The 19,795-nt window shown below is 39.6% G+C and overlaps 1 protein-coding gene across 1 annotated transcript in view; it reads left to right on the plus strand.

Annotated features, from left to right (window-relative positions):
- DOCK3 (dedicator of cytokinesis 3) overlaps window positions 1–19,795 on the plus strand; it is a 220,575-nt gene that overhangs the window by 179,062 nt on the left and 21,718 nt on the right. The window contains exons 34-41 of the mRNA XM_054216455.1: window positions 2,485–2,570; window positions 4,456–4,482; window positions 4,602–4,697; window positions 6,494–6,554; window positions 7,055–7,148; window positions 7,853–8,001; window positions 14,286–14,372; window positions 16,322–16,426. Coding sequence (XP_054072430.1) covers window positions 2,485–2,570; window positions 4,456–4,482; window positions 4,602–4,697; window positions 6,494–6,554; window positions 7,055–7,148; window positions 7,853–8,001; window positions 14,286–14,372; window positions 16,322–16,426 — 705 coding nt within the window. The remainder of the gene's footprint in view (window positions 1–2,484; window positions 2,571–4,455; window positions 4,483–4,601; window positions 4,698–6,493; window positions 6,555–7,054; window positions 7,149–7,852; window positions 8,002–14,285; window positions 14,373–16,321; window positions 16,427–19,795) is intronic.

The following is a 19,795-nucleotide window of genomic DNA, read 5'->3' on the forward strand; positions in this document are numbered from 1 at the left end:
TCATGTAAATGTATGAAAATAGAAAATTTGCAGCATAATTCACAAACTCTTACAAGATTCCCCAGATTATTTAAAAAGTGTACTTTACAGCAGGCTGCATTTCCCATGAATGTAGAGAAGAGAAGCAAAATGCCCATCATCACATTGGAGGTGAGGAAGAGAATTTTAAGTAGTGGGCTCTCACTGCTCTCACTGGCTCCACTTAGGTGATCAGTCAACCATTAAATGTGTCAAACTGAGAAGCAAAAATGGAGATGTAAAGATTTAGCCAGTATTTGTGAAAGTACTTTGCTTCTCTGCCTTTAATTTCAAGCTAGGAAGTGATATTGTATAATGAAATAATTATACCATGCTTTGAAACAGACTTTGTGACTGTATATTCTTTAAGAAGCTGTAGCAGCTCTCCTGGAGTGGTTTTGCCCAGCAACAGTTCTGTAGTTTCCACCTGCTGTGAGCTCTGATTGCAAACTGGGGAGAGGAGTCTTCGTTGTTTTGTTGCCCAGTCATGGTCAGAGAATTGCTTAAATTTTCCACGGCAAAACAGATCCTTGAAGTGCAAAGTATTAATAATGAAGGATCAGTTTGGACTGGATCCTCAGACGACAGTGCATCATTGTCCCTGTGTTTGGGGCAATACTGAGGACAAGTACCTGCAGACAAGTGCTCTGAAGTAGTAAATGCTTTTATTTAATTTATTATAATTCACATGTTTATTTATTATCCACAATCTCGTTAAAATGCCAGATCTAATCTATTGAGAATAACAGACCCCTCCCATAATCTGACCTGTTGAAGGCTGTGTGGAAAAGTATCGCCAGGAGCTTAAGTTGTTTCTTCCTCTTCAACTCCTTTGATTATTCCTGTTATTATTACTATTATTATTACAGTAGCATTTGATCATGGTCCTTTTTGCTGTTTTAGCATAACAATACAACAGTCCCTGCTCTGGCATTTACAGTTATAAAGTACCTACAGTCATCTTAAGTTTCTGGATCTGTTTATACTTTCTGTATCAAGATGAACTCTTCATAATCTTCATTTTGTTTTTATATTCATTAATATATTCTAAACTAGAGCTCCAAAAATATTTCTTAAATTACCTGTGGAGCGAATTGCCACACTGTTTTATGAAGCATATATCGTAACTTTCTAAGATTAAAGACAGAATAATCATCTGTATTAGTGAGAATAAAATAAATAGTTAAATAGCACAAGATGTATTAAACCTTATTAACGTAAGCTGCTGGAACCAGGAAGTGATTTGCTGTCCCGTGTACTGCCAGGCAGCTGGACAGATGCATTACTGATTTCTGTAAAGTCACTGTAGATCACAAGCACAGAAGGGGATAGGGGGTTTTAATTTTTAGCTTCTCCTTGCTTGTTGAATAAAATTGGTTGTCAGAAAACATAAAATTCCTGGAAATTCATTTTCAAGCCCTTTTTTTTATTTTCTTCAGTAGCTCATGTTTTAACAAGGTTATTTGTGCAGCAGTACTGGCTAACAATGCACTCTGATTCATGGACTAAATCAGGTCTCCCTTTAATGATTTCAGCGACAAGAGCACCAATTCCATTTGTGTGCCACTGGGTGATTTGCTTTTCCTTCTCATCTTTACTTTCTTTGCAATTTGGCAGCTGAAGAACACAGAAACTCAAACTATGCTTGTCTTTAAATAAAAACAAGCCATATTTCTACAAACAGTTTGAACCCTTAGGAACCTTTGTCTTCATTAGTACTGAAAGTATGTTTTCTACAAGAATTCCAAGGCTACCTAAATTTTTTTTTGTTTAGATACGTTGATTTCTGCACTTGAATTAATTTTGTGGGAATATCTGATATCAAACTTGATAAAAGGATGTACTGGACTGGGGAGGAAATGAAAACGTACTCAAAAACCTTTGTAAGAGAAGAGAAGCATGATACTGTTGTGGCCTTTTATAGAAGTGTGAAAAGAAAATGCATGATATAATCATAGAGAGGTGTGACGAAACAGGGTTTAATGAGCAAATAATCTTGCAGTGTAATGAAGCCTGGATGACTGGAAATCAATTACCTACCAGCAGAACCGTCACAGCAGGCCAGTGGCGATCACGCCGTGAATTAGTTTCTCTGCATGAGTATTCTGTTACAGTACAGGATATAGTTTATCTGACACACTGGTTCACAGAAAGTGTGTCTGAGTGATTCATTTGATAAGAGAATAAATGTCAGAGATTCCTGTGAAGCAGCAGCATTACCTCCCCTGGGATGTTCACTTAGACCCTGATAAGCAAAAGGATAATTCAGTTTTAGTCTTCCAGTTTCACTGAAAAATGAGAAAAGTGTGTCCATTTACCTGAGCCACAGAGAAATAAATCGCCCACACATCGAAGTGGGCGGCCCCAAGGCATGAGAAATAAAATATTCTTCCAGTCCGCCTAATGTTCAGAGCTCTTGTCCTCTACGTGAACAGCTAATTTGTAACCAATCACTTCTTCATCCAGGTGGAAGCTGAGTTGATCGATAAGCTGGACAGCCTGGTATCCGAAGGAAAAGGTGATGAGAACTACAGGGAACTCTTCAGCCTGCTGTAAGCTATGCCGGTTTCTGCTCCCTCTGTGTGGTGCAGGGTCAGTGAAAGGGTCAGAGTGGTGATCTGTGCCGCTGCAGCCGCGGTGCTGACCTGCACAGAGAGCAGTAAGGGGTTTTTGGCAGTTTTTTGTGACATGGCTTGTTGAAATAGAAATACATCCCTCTAATTCTGAAAAGAATATAAAACCCTAAATTCTTCTTGGTCATCTTTCTGTAAAATCTAAGGCTGCAGAAGTAAGTAGTTATCATCCTCCCATCAAAAATTGATTTGCTAGAGGAGCCAGTGCCTTTTTTTTCACATAGCAATAAGTGAACTCATGGCCTCAGGGTTGTTCAGAGAAACAGTGTACTATCTAGAGAGTCAGGCCTTGTTACTGCAAAAGAGATTTTCCTCAGCATTTTTCTTTGCTTCTTCCAATTTTTGAAGGTCATGTTTTGGTTGGCTGAACGGTTGCAAGTTGCTTCCTCCAGAGTCCATCACGAGCCTGTATTTCCACTCCCTTTCACACCAGAAATCCAGTAACGCATGAGGATACACTTCAAGACTTTACATCAGACTCTTCCCTTAGTTATCTTTGATTACTGACCTGTCTTCAAATCTCATTTCCAGTGATCCTACTTTATTTCAAATGGACTTATTTGGAACTCTGAGAGTCCAAAGCAGTTAACCATAAATCTTTTAGTATTCCACTGAGCCGCAGAGATCATTAGCAGAATTTTAGCCGTCTATTCCAGACAATTTTGTGTGGCCCCCAGTAGCATGCTGGCAGTTTGAGGCACAAACCTTTGTTTCGCTAGAACCAGTATTTGCAGTTCTGAATTTAGAATTGCACATTCATTCATTTTCGAGCTAGATAAGCCTGCCCGTGCTTGGGAAGCATGTAGATGTATTCAGTTTTGATTTGAGCACATTCAGCCTTGGGAAGTCTGGCACTTTGTGTGTACAGATAACATAAGTCTATTTCAGGGATAAAGGAAATAAAATATCTTTTTTTTTTTTTAATCATTCACCTGGCAAGAATAATATTGTGCGTTGCCTTTGCTCCAGTTTGAAGACATTTGTTACTCAAAATGTTAGGAATTCAGGTCAGGGACTGTAACTTGTTACTTATTTTTAGATGATAGAGACGGCATGTATTACTGAAAAACACAGCCTGGAAGTCCAGGAACCTTGTAGTTTATATTTGCTACTGACTTTTCTGAGAACAATATGAAATTTGAGAAAGCAATTCCGCAATTCCACAAAGTTAATAAATGCTGTGTGAAATAAAGAGTTGATCCTGAATTCTGCTGTCTCAACTGTACTGCTGAAATGGGAACTGGCTCCCTCAGCTGGAAATTATTTCAGTACAGAAGAGTTTGCCTCTTGTGAGGACATGTATGACACCCAACAGCATTTCCTTCCTCTTGGCAGTATACAGGTGGCAAGTTCCTTGACCAGAGATCCAATCTGAGGAAATAAGCATGTAAATTTGCTTTTTTTTTTTTTTCTTCACTTTTTAAATATGATTCTCAGTGTTCTCACTCTCGCCTTCACTTATCCTTCACAGTTGTCTCCCTTATTGTCTAGTTTGCTGAGAAGGACAAGATTGCCTTTAGTTACTTAAAATTTAAATAAATTGTGATTCAGTGTTGGTTGGTTGGTTGCTGATTAGAGATGAAAATTTATGTAGGGATGTGCAAAGAAGAGGTTAGGCTTAAACTCCCTTCCAACTTCTGACTGCTGTTAGCAGTATTTAAGCCACAGGTAATAATGTGGGAATCAACTGTTGCCATGAGCATTGCTCTTTTTCATAGATTTTTCAATGGCAATGTGAAGCTATTTTTCCTTCTCCTGTCAATTCTGTAATTTCCTTGTCTTTGCTTCATGCTTCCTGGAGTAGAACCCAGCTCTTTGGGCCTTATCCCAGGTAAGATAGTAATTCTATGAATTGGTTTATGAGGGAGAAAATAAGTCGTCTGCAGCTGTCTGCATGCACAACACTATTTCCCTGGAAGCCTCATCCGCTGTCCTTTCACCTCCGAACAGTTTGCTGGAGAAGATTGAGCAGGAAACATGGCGGGAGACTGGAATCTCTTTTGTTACATCAGTTACTCGACTCATGGAGCGTCTACTTGACTATAGGTATCTGGCAACAACAGTAATACATTCTAAGTTGTAGAAGTTTGTAAAGAGGTAGTACCAAATTTCTTTTCTACAGGGAATATTTTTACTGTGTATCAAGCTGCATGCTTCTCTCATGGCAAGTATTCTGTGAGCTCATCACTGCTGGGCTCTGCGCAAAGATCCTAATTCCATGTCTCTAGAGCCCCAGGTCTCATTCTTGTATGCTCGTTCCTGATAATAGCAAAGAGAAAGAAATCTTTTAATTTGCAAGTTTTGTACTAAGGTTTATTCAGGTTGCTAAATGATTCATTCCTTCTATCATTGAAATGATTTTGCCTAATTCAGCAAAATAGATGCTAAATGCAAGAATGATCTCACATGCCTCGCTGAACCAAGGCGTGCTGAATGCCTCATCCAGACCTGCAGGAGGTCTCCCCTGCAAGGCAAACGTCTCCCCTGAGGAGAGTCTGAGAAGTCAGCTGGTGACTCACGTGTGCAAGACTCCACTGTAAATTAGGCATCTTTTCTTTAGTTTTAGACTGAAGTTTGCAGGACTACTGTGTCAATAAGCTGAGCTTTGACTGAGTTACAAGAAAATATTCTAACTTCACATGCACACGCATATACACACACGCACACTGGGAGTTGTTTTTATGGAATGACAGACGATTTGAAACTATATAGAACTGACCCAAATATTTCTATCTTTTACCTACTGACAAAGAGTTCAAATAACTTTTTCTTTTGCTGCTGCTTATTATAGGTGAAAACCTGGGACTAAGGCCGGATATTCTGCAATCCCAAATTCTGCTCCCTGCTTTTTTAATTAAATTTTTTAATTTGGTTATCCTTAGCAGTTTGATCCAATCTCCTGTTTGTTTCTGGCTGCTGTACAACTCCTGTGCACGACCAGTTATCTCAGACACATTTAAAGAGAATGCAAGGGAGCTCATTTTTTTTTTTTAATTAAATTTGGTATCAACACAACTTTGATACACAGATATACATTTTTATGCTTAATTGAGCAGCAGATACCAGGTTTTAATTGACTTTTTTTTTTTTTTTTAAATACACAGCAGTTTTTTTCATTCCCAGAACAGAACAGGGAACTGCATCAGCATTTGGGAACCCAGAGGCTTGGAGCCCAGCTGCCCGTTGGCTCTCACAGTAGTGTGAGCTCAGGACGGTTTGCTGTGTCACTGCTTTAAAAATTTTGTCTCTCTTTCACAAATGAATGTGACTTTTTCAATTTAAGATTAGTAATTCTTGAAGCCTTTAACTTTTTGTATTGCTTGAATAGATACAATTTCTAAAATATTCCAGAAAATAAAGATAAATCTTGTGCTTTAACTTAGCTATGGAAAAGTTAGTAATCCAGTCTAAATTACTCAGGTTGCATCTCTCAGTGTGCCAACACTACATTGGATAGCTGAATTTATGAAAGGTAATCCTTTGATTAGGAAATCACTGAACATTAACACCTGGATAAATAATACAGTTTCACTTTTATAGTAGATATTTCATTCAGATGATTTTTGGCCACTGTTATCTAATTTTTGTTCAGATTCTTGTAAGAAATAAAGTAGCGGTCATTTCAGGGGCTTGTTCTCAGGTGCAGACATGTAAAGGACACTCAGTTCTCATCCTTTAAACCATAATATGGAAATTTTTCTTAGAGGAACTTCATAAAATAAAGTATATGATTAACTGCTGTGTGTGATTCAAGGAAACTCTGGAGGATAAGATAGCTTCAAATTTATTTTAAAAGGACTTCTTTTGCAGATATGTGTTTCAACATTGCTCTGCTTTTGTAGGGACTGTATGAAAGGAGATGAAACAGAAAATAAGAAAATTGGCTGCACCGTTAACCTTATGGTAAAGATGTTTCCTTTATCTCTGTGTGATACTGTGCAACGTTGTCAAAACTGGGATGGGAAAGGTGGGGACAGGAATCTGGGTCAGGCAAGTGCAGCTGCAGAATCTGAGCACTGGGAGTACAGAACAGAAGGACAGGGGTTGTGGGGATCCCCTGGAGGGCTCTGGTCCAACACTCTGCTTAAAGCAGGGCCAAATAGGTCAGGTTCCTCGGAGCCTCGTCCAGCTGAGTTCTGAGTATCCCTGTGACAGAGGTTCTACAACTTCTCCCACCTTTTCTTTCAGCTTTTGACTACCTTCACTTTGGAAAAAATTCACAACAGGATAAAATTAGTGGGTTAATTCACTCATTAGGGTGAATGTGAAAAGAATTCTTCCCTTTATGCTAATAGTGTATTCTCTTTTCAGTACCTTTATACGTACACAGATGCTGCAGATTGTCTTGAATGAAGGAAGTCTCAATAAGAATAACAACAACAACTCTCTTTTTAACTTCACAGAATTTCTATAAATCCGAAATTAACAAGGAAGAGATGTACATCCGCTATATCCACAAGCTGTGTGACATGCACTTACAGGCTGAGAACTATACAGGTTAGAAAGATGTCATACGCGGTCTGTTTGCAATCCTGGGGAAAGTTTGTGACTCTCCTGATGTTATACTCCAACACCTGATTCATTCTTTTGAAAAAAAATTGTCTGACTGATTTATGGCAGTTGGGAAGATAAGAACAGAGGTCCAGCCTGTTCCCTCAAGTTAAATGATGTATGTCTGTGCCCACGCAACCACGCCACTATTCTGTTAGACCCCGAATTTTACATTACAGTGTTCTATGAGGAAGATTGACCAAAAAAATCACAACAGAGGAATCAAAATTAGAGAAAGATTAAAACCACAAAACTACCGTTACATTATTATCTGCCATATATCCTTGCATTTTAGTGTTTAGGGAGCACATAGAAACTGTATAAACTCTAATTCTGTGTTGTCCACGCGCTGTTTACAGCTGCAGGCCCCAAATGTAGTTACATATCTGAATACCTGACTGTGCATTTATGTTAAGTAGCTAGTACAAAGAAACTTGACAGATTTGTACCTAAAAATCGGGTTCATAGGAAACAGCTTTGTGCTGCTATTTTAAGTAATTGAATAATTGAATGATCATTTAAGACTTCAGAATTTTTTCTCAAATTGTAAATCAGAAATTCCAGACTGCTTAAGAAACAGATCTAGTGACCTATTGGATGTATTTATTTGTCGTCATTGATTCAATGTTCAATAATTGCATTTCCAACAGAGGCTGCATTTACTTTGCTTTTGTACTGTGAGTTGCTTCAGTGGGAGGACAGACCTCTGAGAGAGTTCCTGCATTATCCTTCTCAGTCAGAGTGGCAACGTAAGGAAGGTCTGTGCCGTAAGATTATCCATTACTTCAACAAAGGGAAGGTATGCCAACTTCTTCTCTCTTCCAGCAGCTTCCTTCCCTTTTCCTGACTTACTTAGGGCTTGCAAGCCTGTCATCTCAATTCAGTAGTCTGGAAGTAAATTTATATCAAAAGTTTTTATAACTTGATAAATTGCTTCTGGGTTCTCTGGACGAAAAAACAGATGACAATATGGATATGGGTATTTCATTCTGCATTAACATTTGGATCTAGTTTAGGTAGGCCAACAGGAAAAACACCAAAACTTTTTTATACCTTTAAACCAAACTTTGAAACACCCGATATGGCAGAGAGCTCTATGAATGCTGGTTCCTTAGTTTTGGGGGGCGGGATTGCATTTTGTATTTATCTCTGGAATGCTGTGTTATGATTCACTTAAGGACTTGTTTTGTTTCTAACCCGCAGAAGTAAATGGCAGGCAATGCACTGCAGGAGTCCCTTTATTAAAAAAAAAGATTTAATTCTTTTCAGTGTCACTGCTGTTTTAAAGTAGCTTTCAATTAAAGTGCAGATCCATCTATTGCACAAGAAAAAATCAGTACATTTCAATTTCACATATTCGGTATGTTTTCCTAATTTATTTTTTTTTTTAAATTACTGCAGACATAGGTGTTACAGTCCCTTGTGTCATGGCATTTTGGGAACATTTCAGAGGTGAACCTGAAAAGTGATTATCATCTGTCAGAACATTTTCAACTTTTTCCCTTCTCTAGAAAAATTCCTACAGCTTGTATTATTGGAAGATAACGTCTGTATACGTGCCCCAGGGTTGTTTTGCCTGTGGTGGCAGTGTCAGTGGCATTAAATACAAATGTGATTCGGTTCGTATGGGTTTGCCTTTCCAGATAATTCTTTCCTAGCCCTGATAATATAAAGTTGCAATCTGGCAGAGACATTCTCTACAGAACCTGCAAAAGGAAGTCAGATTCCTGTGTGTAGGAAGAAATGGCCTACTTATGAGGAAGTGATTAATTAAGAAGAGTTGGGTTTTTTGACCGGAATTGTTCTTTTGTAATAATACTGCATATGGTTGTCTTTTCAGTTTCAGAAATTTTCAGGGTTTTTCAGACTGCACTTTAAAAAAAAAAATTACTAACTTGTGCAAATATTGCAGCACTGTGCTGTGTGACTGGACAAAGGTGATACAGAGACTATGTAATACAAGTGAGCCTGTATTTTTGACAAAACCAGGCCATATATGCACTAAAGGGGAGTAAAAACTTGACAGATATAATTTTGCTGTAAAACTCCTAACGGATTATAGAGTGTTAACCTCTTGAGGTTATCCCCGCTGGATGTTTTTGGAGTTACTTGACTTTGTGTTTTAATCCTCCTTTGTTATAAACGGTAGCTGAATGACTAAATAATCCACTTAAGCAGTGTATATGTCACTCAAACCATGGAAGTGAAAGATGCTGAGAAGCCAAATCCTCCTGCTGCTTTTCAGCACTCTTTCCACAGCTGTTTAAGAGGGGAACGGCTCAGGGAATGGAAGAAACTCACCTCCCTCAATTTGTGTCTGATCGTTTCTTTCTGCATTACCCTAAGACGGTCCCTCCTCAGGTCCTGAAGAGTGCAATTTGTTGCTCCGTGTCCTTCAGTTGCATTTCTAGAGTTAAGTTTCTCACGCTGCTCTTGTAAGGGGGTCAACGCACCATGAAAAGGGTGTAAAAATTCTGCATTTCTTAATGGAAGAATTTTCTCAGCACAGGAACGGGGGAAAACTATGGCCACAAGACCGTCTTGTGAGTTTGACACAAGGGGTGTGCCGGTGAAGTGCAAGGAGTGCTGGCACGGCCCATGGCAGGCCTGAAGTGCCGCAGCGCGGTGCAGAATTGAGTAACTTCCATTCTTGAGTGTTGGTAGCAGCCCTGTGCTGGGACGGAACAAGGTGTTCCAAAGTGCTTTTAGCCTTCACTCCAGTCATGTGCTCCTTCCTATTGACTTCTGCTGTGCTTTGGTTTGCGGCTCAGTCAGCAGTGTGTGCAAGTGCATAACTCTAAATGAAGATTTTATTTTTTTAAAACTTGCAGTTATTATTTTGTCTGTTAAAACTCGGGGTTTTATAGTTGAAGACTGTGAATGGAACAGTTTGAACCCGATTGATCATGCTTTCTGGACAGCAATAGCTTGAAAACTACACAAACATTTACTGTCTAGTTCACTGCTAGATTTTATTAACTAAAAATTCTGACCAGCTCCCATCGCAGCAGCACAGTATGTATTCTCCTTAGCAGCAGTCAGGTGCTGTGAGAGACGGAAATCTGTATTTCCAAAGCAGTTCATTTTTAGATCATGTGCTCCATACCCAACATTTGAACTAATTTCTTTTGTGCACCCTCATTTGAATCGTATTTCTAAAAGAAATCTGCGTAGTGGGATGTGAGTAAATAAAGGTTGCCATTAGTAAATGTTGACAGTCTCTACCTGTGCCTCCTGGTGTGCAGTCAGCAGCACTCAACTGAGAGTTGCTGGTGCCATAGGAGAAAGCTGCAATAAGTATCATAGGAATGTGCTTTTCAAGTGAAGGATGTAATATAGACCATGAAAACAGATCAGACGTCAGGAAAATAGAATGCAGTAATGGGAGAAATTAACAGTGGAGAGACTAGGAAATTATTTGAAGAAGAGGAAGAATGATGCTTTAGAGGGAAGTGGCACTTGCATAGCACATGGAATTATATATCAAATTTCTACGCTGATGGTACTCATCAACATCACAGATTTTAAAACAGAGGATCCCAGTGACTCAGATGTCCATTCATTCTCTTTTCCTTTCAAATATCTGCAAACTCTTTTCTTCTCTCTAAGAAGTTACCTGTATATTGTGTTTCTTCACTTCTGTATCTCGTCTGTCTCTACAGAATATTCAGCTAGCACAATGGAATTTCTCTGTGTGGAAATTTAACTGAAAGAAAGAGAGAAAACCTGAGTTAGGATGACAGGAATAGTATCAGGGTGCATGTAGTAGAGCCGGTATAAAGAGAAAAAAAAGATGTGGTTACATGTTGTTAATTTAATTCGCATCAGAAAAGGATTGTGAAAAGGTGACATCTTTAGGATCACCTTAAGGGAAGACAGACAGCAACTATGTAGCCTTTAGCCACAGCATCCCATTTGGAAGTGAGACTCTGCTCACACCGAGTGACAGAAGCCATTTATTCCTGGCCAGCTGTTTTAGAAGAGACTTTTCTGTGCTTTCGCATAAATACGGATCAGCTAAGGGCTGAAAATCTATGTATAGTATCTCTGTAAAGTATGTTGAAACCTTAAAAAAAAAAGAAAAAGGCAATGGGGTTTGTGTTTGCAAATATAAACACTTAACTGGTTAATGCTGTTGATCCCAATTCAGGGTATCAATGTCATGGACTTTGATAACCCACAGCAAAAATCCTCTTAATTTGAGATCACAGAAACCTGAGTAATATTCTGAGTATTCAGGGAACTGCTCTTTCAGTTCATTTCCTATTGTATGTGTTGTATTTATCTAACTAAATCTCAGGCTTCCCATCATCCCAAACTATTAGCAGAATATCCAAATTGATTCTGAAAGAATCTTTTACTTTGCAAGATTTTATGTAAGATTTTGTAATTAACTAAAGCTAAAGAGATGTAGGATCATTATTTTTGCCTTTTTAATTCTTACAACTATACTCTCTTTTAATAGAAAAGCTCCTACACTTACTGGTTTTGCTGTTCAGGGAAAAAAGTTTTGCTGGTATTAAGGATGAGAGAACAGACACTACAAACGTGTGCATAAAGGGCAGCATTGTAAAGTACCTAATACACTAAATCAAACCATGTAAAGATTCACTTTTTTTAAGTGAAGGTACATGTAACCAGAAAAGCTATTTCAATATTAAGTGCTAATATTTTACGTAATTACTGTTACCAATAATTTACAATATTGCTACTGATGTTCTTAAAACTTAAGGTGATAGTCTAACTCACACATTAATTTTGTTTCCACTACAACAGGGTCCCAGTTAAAACAACTGGCAAGTTAGCTCAGTAACGCATAAAAGTTAATCCAATAAAGGTTCAACCGAGACCTTTACATAACTATGGTAAGAAACAGTCATTCCCCCAAAAGGCTTCCAGTCTATGCAGGTAAAAGATGATGGGAGAGAAGAGTTCAGTTCAAGGGTGTAAAATGAGCACTCAAAAAAGCTAAGTGAGGCAACAGGAGTGCTTCTCTCAGTGTGGGTGTGCCCAAACGCAGTCTCTTTCTTCCTTAACTCTGAGGGCAAGGAGCATGGTGTGCTACAAAAGACTTATTGTACACAGACTATAAGTTCATAGAATCACAGAATGGTTTGGGTTGGAAGGGACCTTAAAGATCATCTAGTTCCAACCCCCCTGCCATGGGCCAGGACACCTCCCACTAGATCAGGTTGCTCAGAGCTCCATCCAGCCTGGCCTTAAAAACTTCCAGGGACGGGGCTTCCACCACCTCTCTGGGCAACCTGCTCCAGTGTCTCACCGCTCTCATGGTGAAGAACTTCTTCCTAACGTCCAGTCTGAATTGTCCCATCTCTAGTTTTAATCCATTCCCTCTAGTCCTACCATTACCCGACATCCTAAAAAGTCCCTCCCCAGCTTTCCTGTAGGCCCCCTTTAGGTACTGGAAGGCTGCCATAAGGTCTCCTCAGAGCCTTCTTTTCTCCAGACTGAACAACCCCAACTCTCTCAGTCTGTCCTCACAGGAGAGGTGCTCCAGCCCTCTGATCATCCTCGTGGCCCTTCTCTGGACACATTCCAGCATGTCCATATCTCTCTTGTAGTAGGGGCTCCAGAATTGGATGCAGTACTCCAGGTGGGGTCTCACAAGAGTGGAGTAGAGGGGGGAGAATCACCTCCCTCAACCTGCTGGCCACACTTCTCGTGATGCAGCCCAGGATACGATTGGCTTTCTGGGCTGCTAGTGCACACTGACGGCTCATGTTGAGCCTCTCGTCCCCCAGCACCCCCAAGTCCTTTTCTTCAGGGCTGCTCTCAAGCCAGTCGCTGCCCAGCTTATATCGGTGCTTGGGATTGCCCCAACCGAGATGGAGGACCTTGCACTTGGTCTTGTTGAACTTCATGAGGTTGGCATGGGCCCACCTCTCCAGCCTGTCAAGGTCCCTCTGGATGGCATCCCTTCCCTCCAGCGTGTCAGCCGCCCCACACAGCTTGGTGTCGTCGGCAAACTTGCTGAGGGTGCACTCTATGTTGCTGATGAAGATGTTAAACAAGACCGGTCCCAGTACTGATCCTTGAGGGACTGCACTTGTCACTGGCCTCCACTTGGACATGGACCCGTTGACAGCCACTCTTTGGGTGCGGCCATCAAGCCAGTTCTTTATCCACTGAATTTTCAGTCCATCAAAGCCATATTTTATCAGCTTGGAGACCAGGATGTCATGCGGGACAGTGTCAAAGGCTTTGCTCAGGTCCAGGTAAATGACATCAGTTGCCCTCCCCTTGTCTATTGATGTTGTGACCTTCTCATAGAAGGTCACCAGGTTTGTCAGGCACCATTTGCCCTTGGTGAAGCCGTGTTGATTGTACCCAGTCACCTCTTCGTTATTCTTCTGCCTCAGCAGTGCCTCCAGGAGGATCTGCTCCATAATCTTACCAGGCATGGAGGTGAGACTGACTGGCCTATAGTTCCCTGGGTCATCCTTCATTCCCATTTTAAAAAAGGGAAAGATGTTTCCCCTTTTCCAGTCAGTGGGGACTTCACCAGAAGTTGAAGAAATGAGTTTTGCTTTCCATCCTGAATATGGATATTCACTGAGTGCAATAATGCAGGATGGTTCTGAGGATGTTTTGTCTCTGTATTTGAGTGTTTCCCTTGCTTGGCAGTTTGGTGCTTTCAGTGGGAAGCAGCAGCCCTGGGAAGGGACGTGCTTTGCTGGGGAGCTGAGCCCTAACGCCTTACTCCAGGGAGTGTTAGTGCCGAAAGCAAAGGAGATACTGGGGGCAGGCTGAAGGGGCATCTAAGAAGAAAAATTGTTAGTTGTATTATCTTTCTCCAAATAAGTTCCCAGTCTCATGAGTGGACTGTCAGTAACAAGCGGTATGTGTGTTTAATTTCAATGGAACATATGCAAACTTTATCATCCTGAAGAAGGACTTAATCTGATATTTAATGGAAAGTGCTTCCATCACATTGCATTTTCACATATAATCCCTGGCATTTCATACCAAATGAATTCCCAAAATTGAGTTTCCATATTCCTCTCAGCTGAGATGGCAATAGCATTCTGTTTGCTGTGAGTGTGATCTGCTTTGGTTTCACAGAGCTGGGAGTTTGGAATCCCGCTGTGCAGAGAACTGGCCATACAGTACGAAAGCCTCTATGATTATCAGAGCCTCAGCTGGATTCGGGTAAGTAGCAGCAGTTCCTCTCCTTGCAGACTCCCTTGTCATTCCCCAGGGAATTCTGCTCTCATCTCAGAACATTCTGAATTTAAAAAATAATCATATTCCTTATACAGCTCCATGCATTTACAGTGACTTCTTTGCCACTGATTCATTTTGATGACTTTATAGGTCCACTGAAGTAATTCCTAAGTCTACTAGCAGTAAAATCCCACGAGTATGTGGACACAGCACAACCAAAGGAGCTGCGCTTGCTATTGCAATTGCATATTTATCTATATTTTTGCATAAAATATCCTTTTTCTTTTTTTAAAAAAATAATATCGATGTTTCATTTTAATTCCAAAAACATCAGGGACAGCTTGAGCCTCAGCTGACATAAGAGGAACAAGAGAGAAGGAATGGAGAAGGCAATGTTTATGGCATTCTTGTCAATATACAAGAGTCTGGTCCTTCAGTAGAACCGAACACGTGATGCAATCACGGCACATTTGTAGCATTGTGCTTTAATCAGAAAAAGTCAAAGTTCTGGTTGTTATTTAAACGCTTTATGAATATGAATATAGTTACCTGCTTTTGTCCCCTGGGGTAGCATGCATATGTGCAAATTTAAGATTTATGCTATGTGGATGTATTCTTATACACAGTGGTTTAAATTCTCTTTAAAAGTCAAATTTATTCTGAAGATAGATATCTGTCTAACTGGGTCTGATGAACTGCACACCTGAAGAACCTATTTTCTTCAAAGCGGCCCTAAAGAGAGTACGAGTGACCATCTTGGTTGTGCATTTGTTTATTGTAGACATCTAAAATAGTGCAGTATCCTGGTGTACAGGTAAAGTGACCATGAACGATGAGCAAATCAACTTATTAAAGGCTTAGTCAAGTCATGCATCAAGACTTTCTTTCCTAAAACATCAGTAAATTAGCTATTCTTGCTTTCTCTTTATTAATTGGCAGGTGAAGAGCATCTCAGCTGATCAGTGTAACCAGTTTGCCTCATCTCTTCGCTCACCTCTGTGTGTTCTGTTTTCTGTTCAGGTTCCCTACATCTGTGTTGACCTGAACTGACTTGAATTTCTCCCCACTCTAAAAAGTTTTTCTCTATGCTATTCACATCATTCGACACATTCCTTTATTCCTCCTGCAGTAACTTGGGGACCTTCTCCATTTTAGAAAAGGAGTTAATGTGTATTGGAACTGAGAACAAAACCTTGATGCAATATTCTAAGTCAGAACAGCTGTTAGGGTTCCCTGCAGTGGAAGCAATGATGTCAAACTGATGCTTCTCTTTAAAAAGCTATCTTTTTGCTGTAGTGAAATTCCGGTGAGCCTTTCAACTGAGATTCAGTTTGGCAAGGGGTCTTGAAATCCTACTCTTGATACAAATGCTAGCATGTGCCACAAAACTAATAATTGGAACTAAAGAAAAGTCCTTTTATTTTTTCCAAACCCCTTTTTTCTTCCATGTTAAACCTACTGGTGCACAGAGCTGTAGAAGATTTAATTTTGTTTCATCCTTTTTCATGCCCCTCAACTCAATTAAGGCAAACCCAACTGAATTGGTACCGTTTTCCAGACAGTGGTATAAATTTTGAGCTGTAGGAGAGAATAGGACACTGTGAGCCAGGCAACATGGATCTTAATCTCAGTTTTGCCATTAATTCTGCAATGTAAAGAAAGTTACGTGCAAGACCTGTTTAATTTAAAATGAGATACAACAGAAAAGTTCTCATGTGTCATTTCCAAAAATGTAACATGAGTATGATGATACCATAGGCTGTTCCACCATGTAGACGGTTTAATTAATAATTTTCATCTTTAAAAGAATTTTAGTCTTTTCATTAAAAAAATGTGGGGGCAAAAGCATAATGTGGTATTTAATGTGTCTTGAGATTCCGATGTTTTAAGTGCAGCTTTAAGGGTCTGATAGCAGCTATCTTTTTCCTCTGCAGAAAATGGAAGCTACCTATTATGATAATATCATGGAACAGCAGCGCTTAGAACCGGAGTTTTTCAGAGTTGGTTTTTATGGTCGGAAATTCCCATTTTTCCTGCGGGTAAGCCAGACTTACACAAAATATGACAAAGTGACCAGGCTCAGAGTAGTTTTTGCTGTGGAGATAAAATGTCTGCCATTCAGTTTATTTTTTTTATGCCTCCACTAATAGAAACAGCTTTCTGGCTGAACTGAAGGATGTGGTCCATTGGGAATGTTCTTGGGAACAGAGATCAGAAATTTGACTCACGCCTGTGTGTATTTTTGACAATCTGCACATGCAGCACAAACGGCTTCTATATTGAGCAAAATTCTGTATTGCAGCAACGTTGGGTCATTACTCAACTAATTTTCATCATCTCAAATTATCACGCTTTAAAAAAAATCTCACAGGACAGAACTACTCTGATCCCAGACTGATGACTCCCTTATGCTATCTACAAGCGAAAATTTCCTCTCTCTTCAACAAAAAGCCTAGCAGCTTCTCCAGACATTGCCCTTACTTTGAGCTTATTGTCTGCTGGTGTATACGGGATCAGCTGGGAGTGCGATCCATTTAAAAAGTGAAATTATCATCTTTTCCTAATGAGGAATCAAACTTAAAATGGATATTTGTTCATATAATGTCTTGTTGCTGGTTATGAGCAAGGAAGGAATATAATCTGACAGCTGTTGTAAGAACTGTCTAAAAATTGAGAGTGGATGCCACCTAGCTTGACAGGACCAGCTAACTTGAAGCATGCTTTCAAGGACTGGAGGTGCATGTTTTTTGCGCACTCTTTAAAGAACGGTTTGACAAGAGATGGCACCGCTCTTGAGTTACACAGTAAGAAGCTACAAAAAGCCAAACTGCATACCATATTTTTCCATAGGGTACACATTTTGAAAATTGCACTCCTAAATTTCCCTCTGATTACTAAGTATTTCTTTTTAAGTAGTATTTAAAGATTGGTGTTTAATCACAGTCCTTTAATGGAAGCACGGGATGGGAAGTAAAGGCAAGCTGGAATTAATCGAGGTGAAAATACCAGTGGATAAAGCGGTACCTTCATGTTATTCAAAGGTGAGGCTGAACAGTGCCATAATGCAGCAGCCGGCACTGGTGTGCAGAACACACGTGCAGAGGAATCTGAGGCAATGACAAGTGTTGCAGCATGAAGCTGTAGTTTCCCTTTCTTGAAGATCTCCAGAAAAACTGACAATTTATTTTTTTGTAAACAGATGTTTCAGAAAATTAACGACAACAAAATCATTATGGCACATAAGCGTTGCTACATTTGAAGTAGCACCAGTGAATCTAGCTTAGCTTCTGATATTATGGATCCTACAGCCTTATATTGGATCCTGCATGGCCCATATCCTTAACACCGCATGAGTTTTCAGTGCACAGCACTTACTCTTCACAGAACGGTGTAACAATATGGATACTTGTCTGGAGACATTAACAGAGAACATGAGCGTACATAATTATAATCCTTGTTAATTCTGCAATTATATTTGGTAGCAGTACTTCTGATAGCGGATTACTAATGTAGCAATCTCATTAAAAGTCATCCTCCTCCTTTCTCTCTCTAATGATCCATACAGCATACACATTGCGAAGCACAGACTAAGCCCATTAGCAATCACATCAGCATGGATCACACTGTAAAGAGATTGGAGGCAGCTATTCGAGAGAAGAAAAAGATTTACATGGATTTAAAATTTTCAAATGGATATGGCAGTGATGTAAAGTGATCAAAAAACTCAATGCCCTTTTCTCATTTATTTTTCTATCGCTGTATAGCTTAAGATAGAAAATAACCACTTCTTTCTACATCTTTGATTTTGAAGACCCTTTGTGTAGAAAAGTCATTGTTCATGTTTCTACAAATTCTGCATCTATTTCTAGTGTTCCTACATAAGTAAATTTAAACTGTCCACGTTTTCCACCTACCAGAAGTTCAAGGAAGGTCTGACAAGCTGTGTTCTGAGATCGTGTGTAGGCATCTGTCTGAAGAGTTGATTAAATTTAGCTTTGAGGTGTTTTCAGGGCATTATTTTTAGAATCACAATAACTTTATTTATAGGCTTACAGTATTCCGGATTGCTGCAATCAAAAACTAAAATAGAGAATGCAGTAAGTGTCATATAGAGATTCACCTTCAAACATGGACTCACTCCAAATTTAAGAATAGCTGCAAAGTTTGGGCATTGCAGACTGAACTGTCAAGATTCATCATGCAGTTTTTCTCCCAGTTCATTGGTTGCCGAGACTGATGCATACAGAGTGACAGATGTCACAGCTGGAACATGAGATCTCTTCCGTGAAGTTGAAATGCAAAGCCAAAGATAACTGCACTCCTTGGCCACATTTTACGATCAGAGTTTGCTGCTTTCTCTTTGGTTTTGCTACAAAATCACAAACTGCTCAGCCAGAACCCTTTTCCAGAGCAATTAGCAAAACATTACTGCATATACTGCAGCTTCTAAATGCGAGAAATAGAATGGGGGGAACTGTTCTTGTTTGCTGGCATTCTTTCTTTGTTTTATGAAGGTGAAACATCTCCCTCTACTTATAGTTTTTGTTAAGTGTACAAGAGTTGAAATTGCCGAAATTAGAGAACTTGCCTGCTTTGATTGGTCTCGCATCAGGAGACATTAACACCAATTAAAGTGGTGTTTTGTGGTAATACAGTTAAGACACTGGAATACAATCTTTATGACACTAAGGACTTTAGAAATCCTGTATCTTGCTGTTCCAAGTTTGAGAGGGCTCAAAAAGCATGCAAGAACTCTGCACAAGTGATTTGATGCCTCAAGAGGCATATCTAAATGCAAGCTTTCCATTACTGGCAGAAACGAAATTTTTTTGTTAAGAGGAAATTGCTTTTAGAGCTGAAGGGGAATTTGCTAAGTAGGCACTGAGAATTCTTGGTAAGACTTTTCCATATTAGTCCACGATAGACAGGGGAGTTCCTGAGGATGTATTGATCAGAGGTGGATTGTATGGCTATGACAATACAGCAATGATTAAACAATTATTTTTGTGAACACTTTGTTACGACTTTGCTCTAAGGATAACTGATAAATTGATAAACATGTATCTCCCTCTGTTCTATGAATCCTCAGGACTTTTATCCATCTGGCGTAAATTGTATTCGACAGCGGCTTTCCCAATGTAGAACGGCTGAGCTGGTGACTTGGTCCTAACTTTTGGTTGATACATTTCAGTACAGTCCAATTAAAAAATAGTCCCTTTTCAGTTGTCTGAAAAGCAAGTAAGAAAAGACAATAGGACTGAATGCTGCGTGTGTATGGATCAGAGGCATCTTTCTGTTGAGAGATCAGTGGAAGTCTACTTATTTATCACTTCCTGATGAAATACATTGTACAGGAAAAGGAAGGAATATATCAGCTGTGTTAAATGCACGTTTTACTCTGACATTAG

The sequence above is a fragment of the Rissa tridactyla genome, chromosome 10 (assembly GCF_028500815.1).
Source record: "Rissa tridactyla isolate bRisTri1 chromosome 10, bRisTri1.patW.cur.20221130, whole genome shotgun sequence".
NCBI classification, from domain to species: Eukaryota; Metazoa; Chordata; class Aves; order Charadriiformes; family Laridae; genus Rissa; species Rissa tridactyla.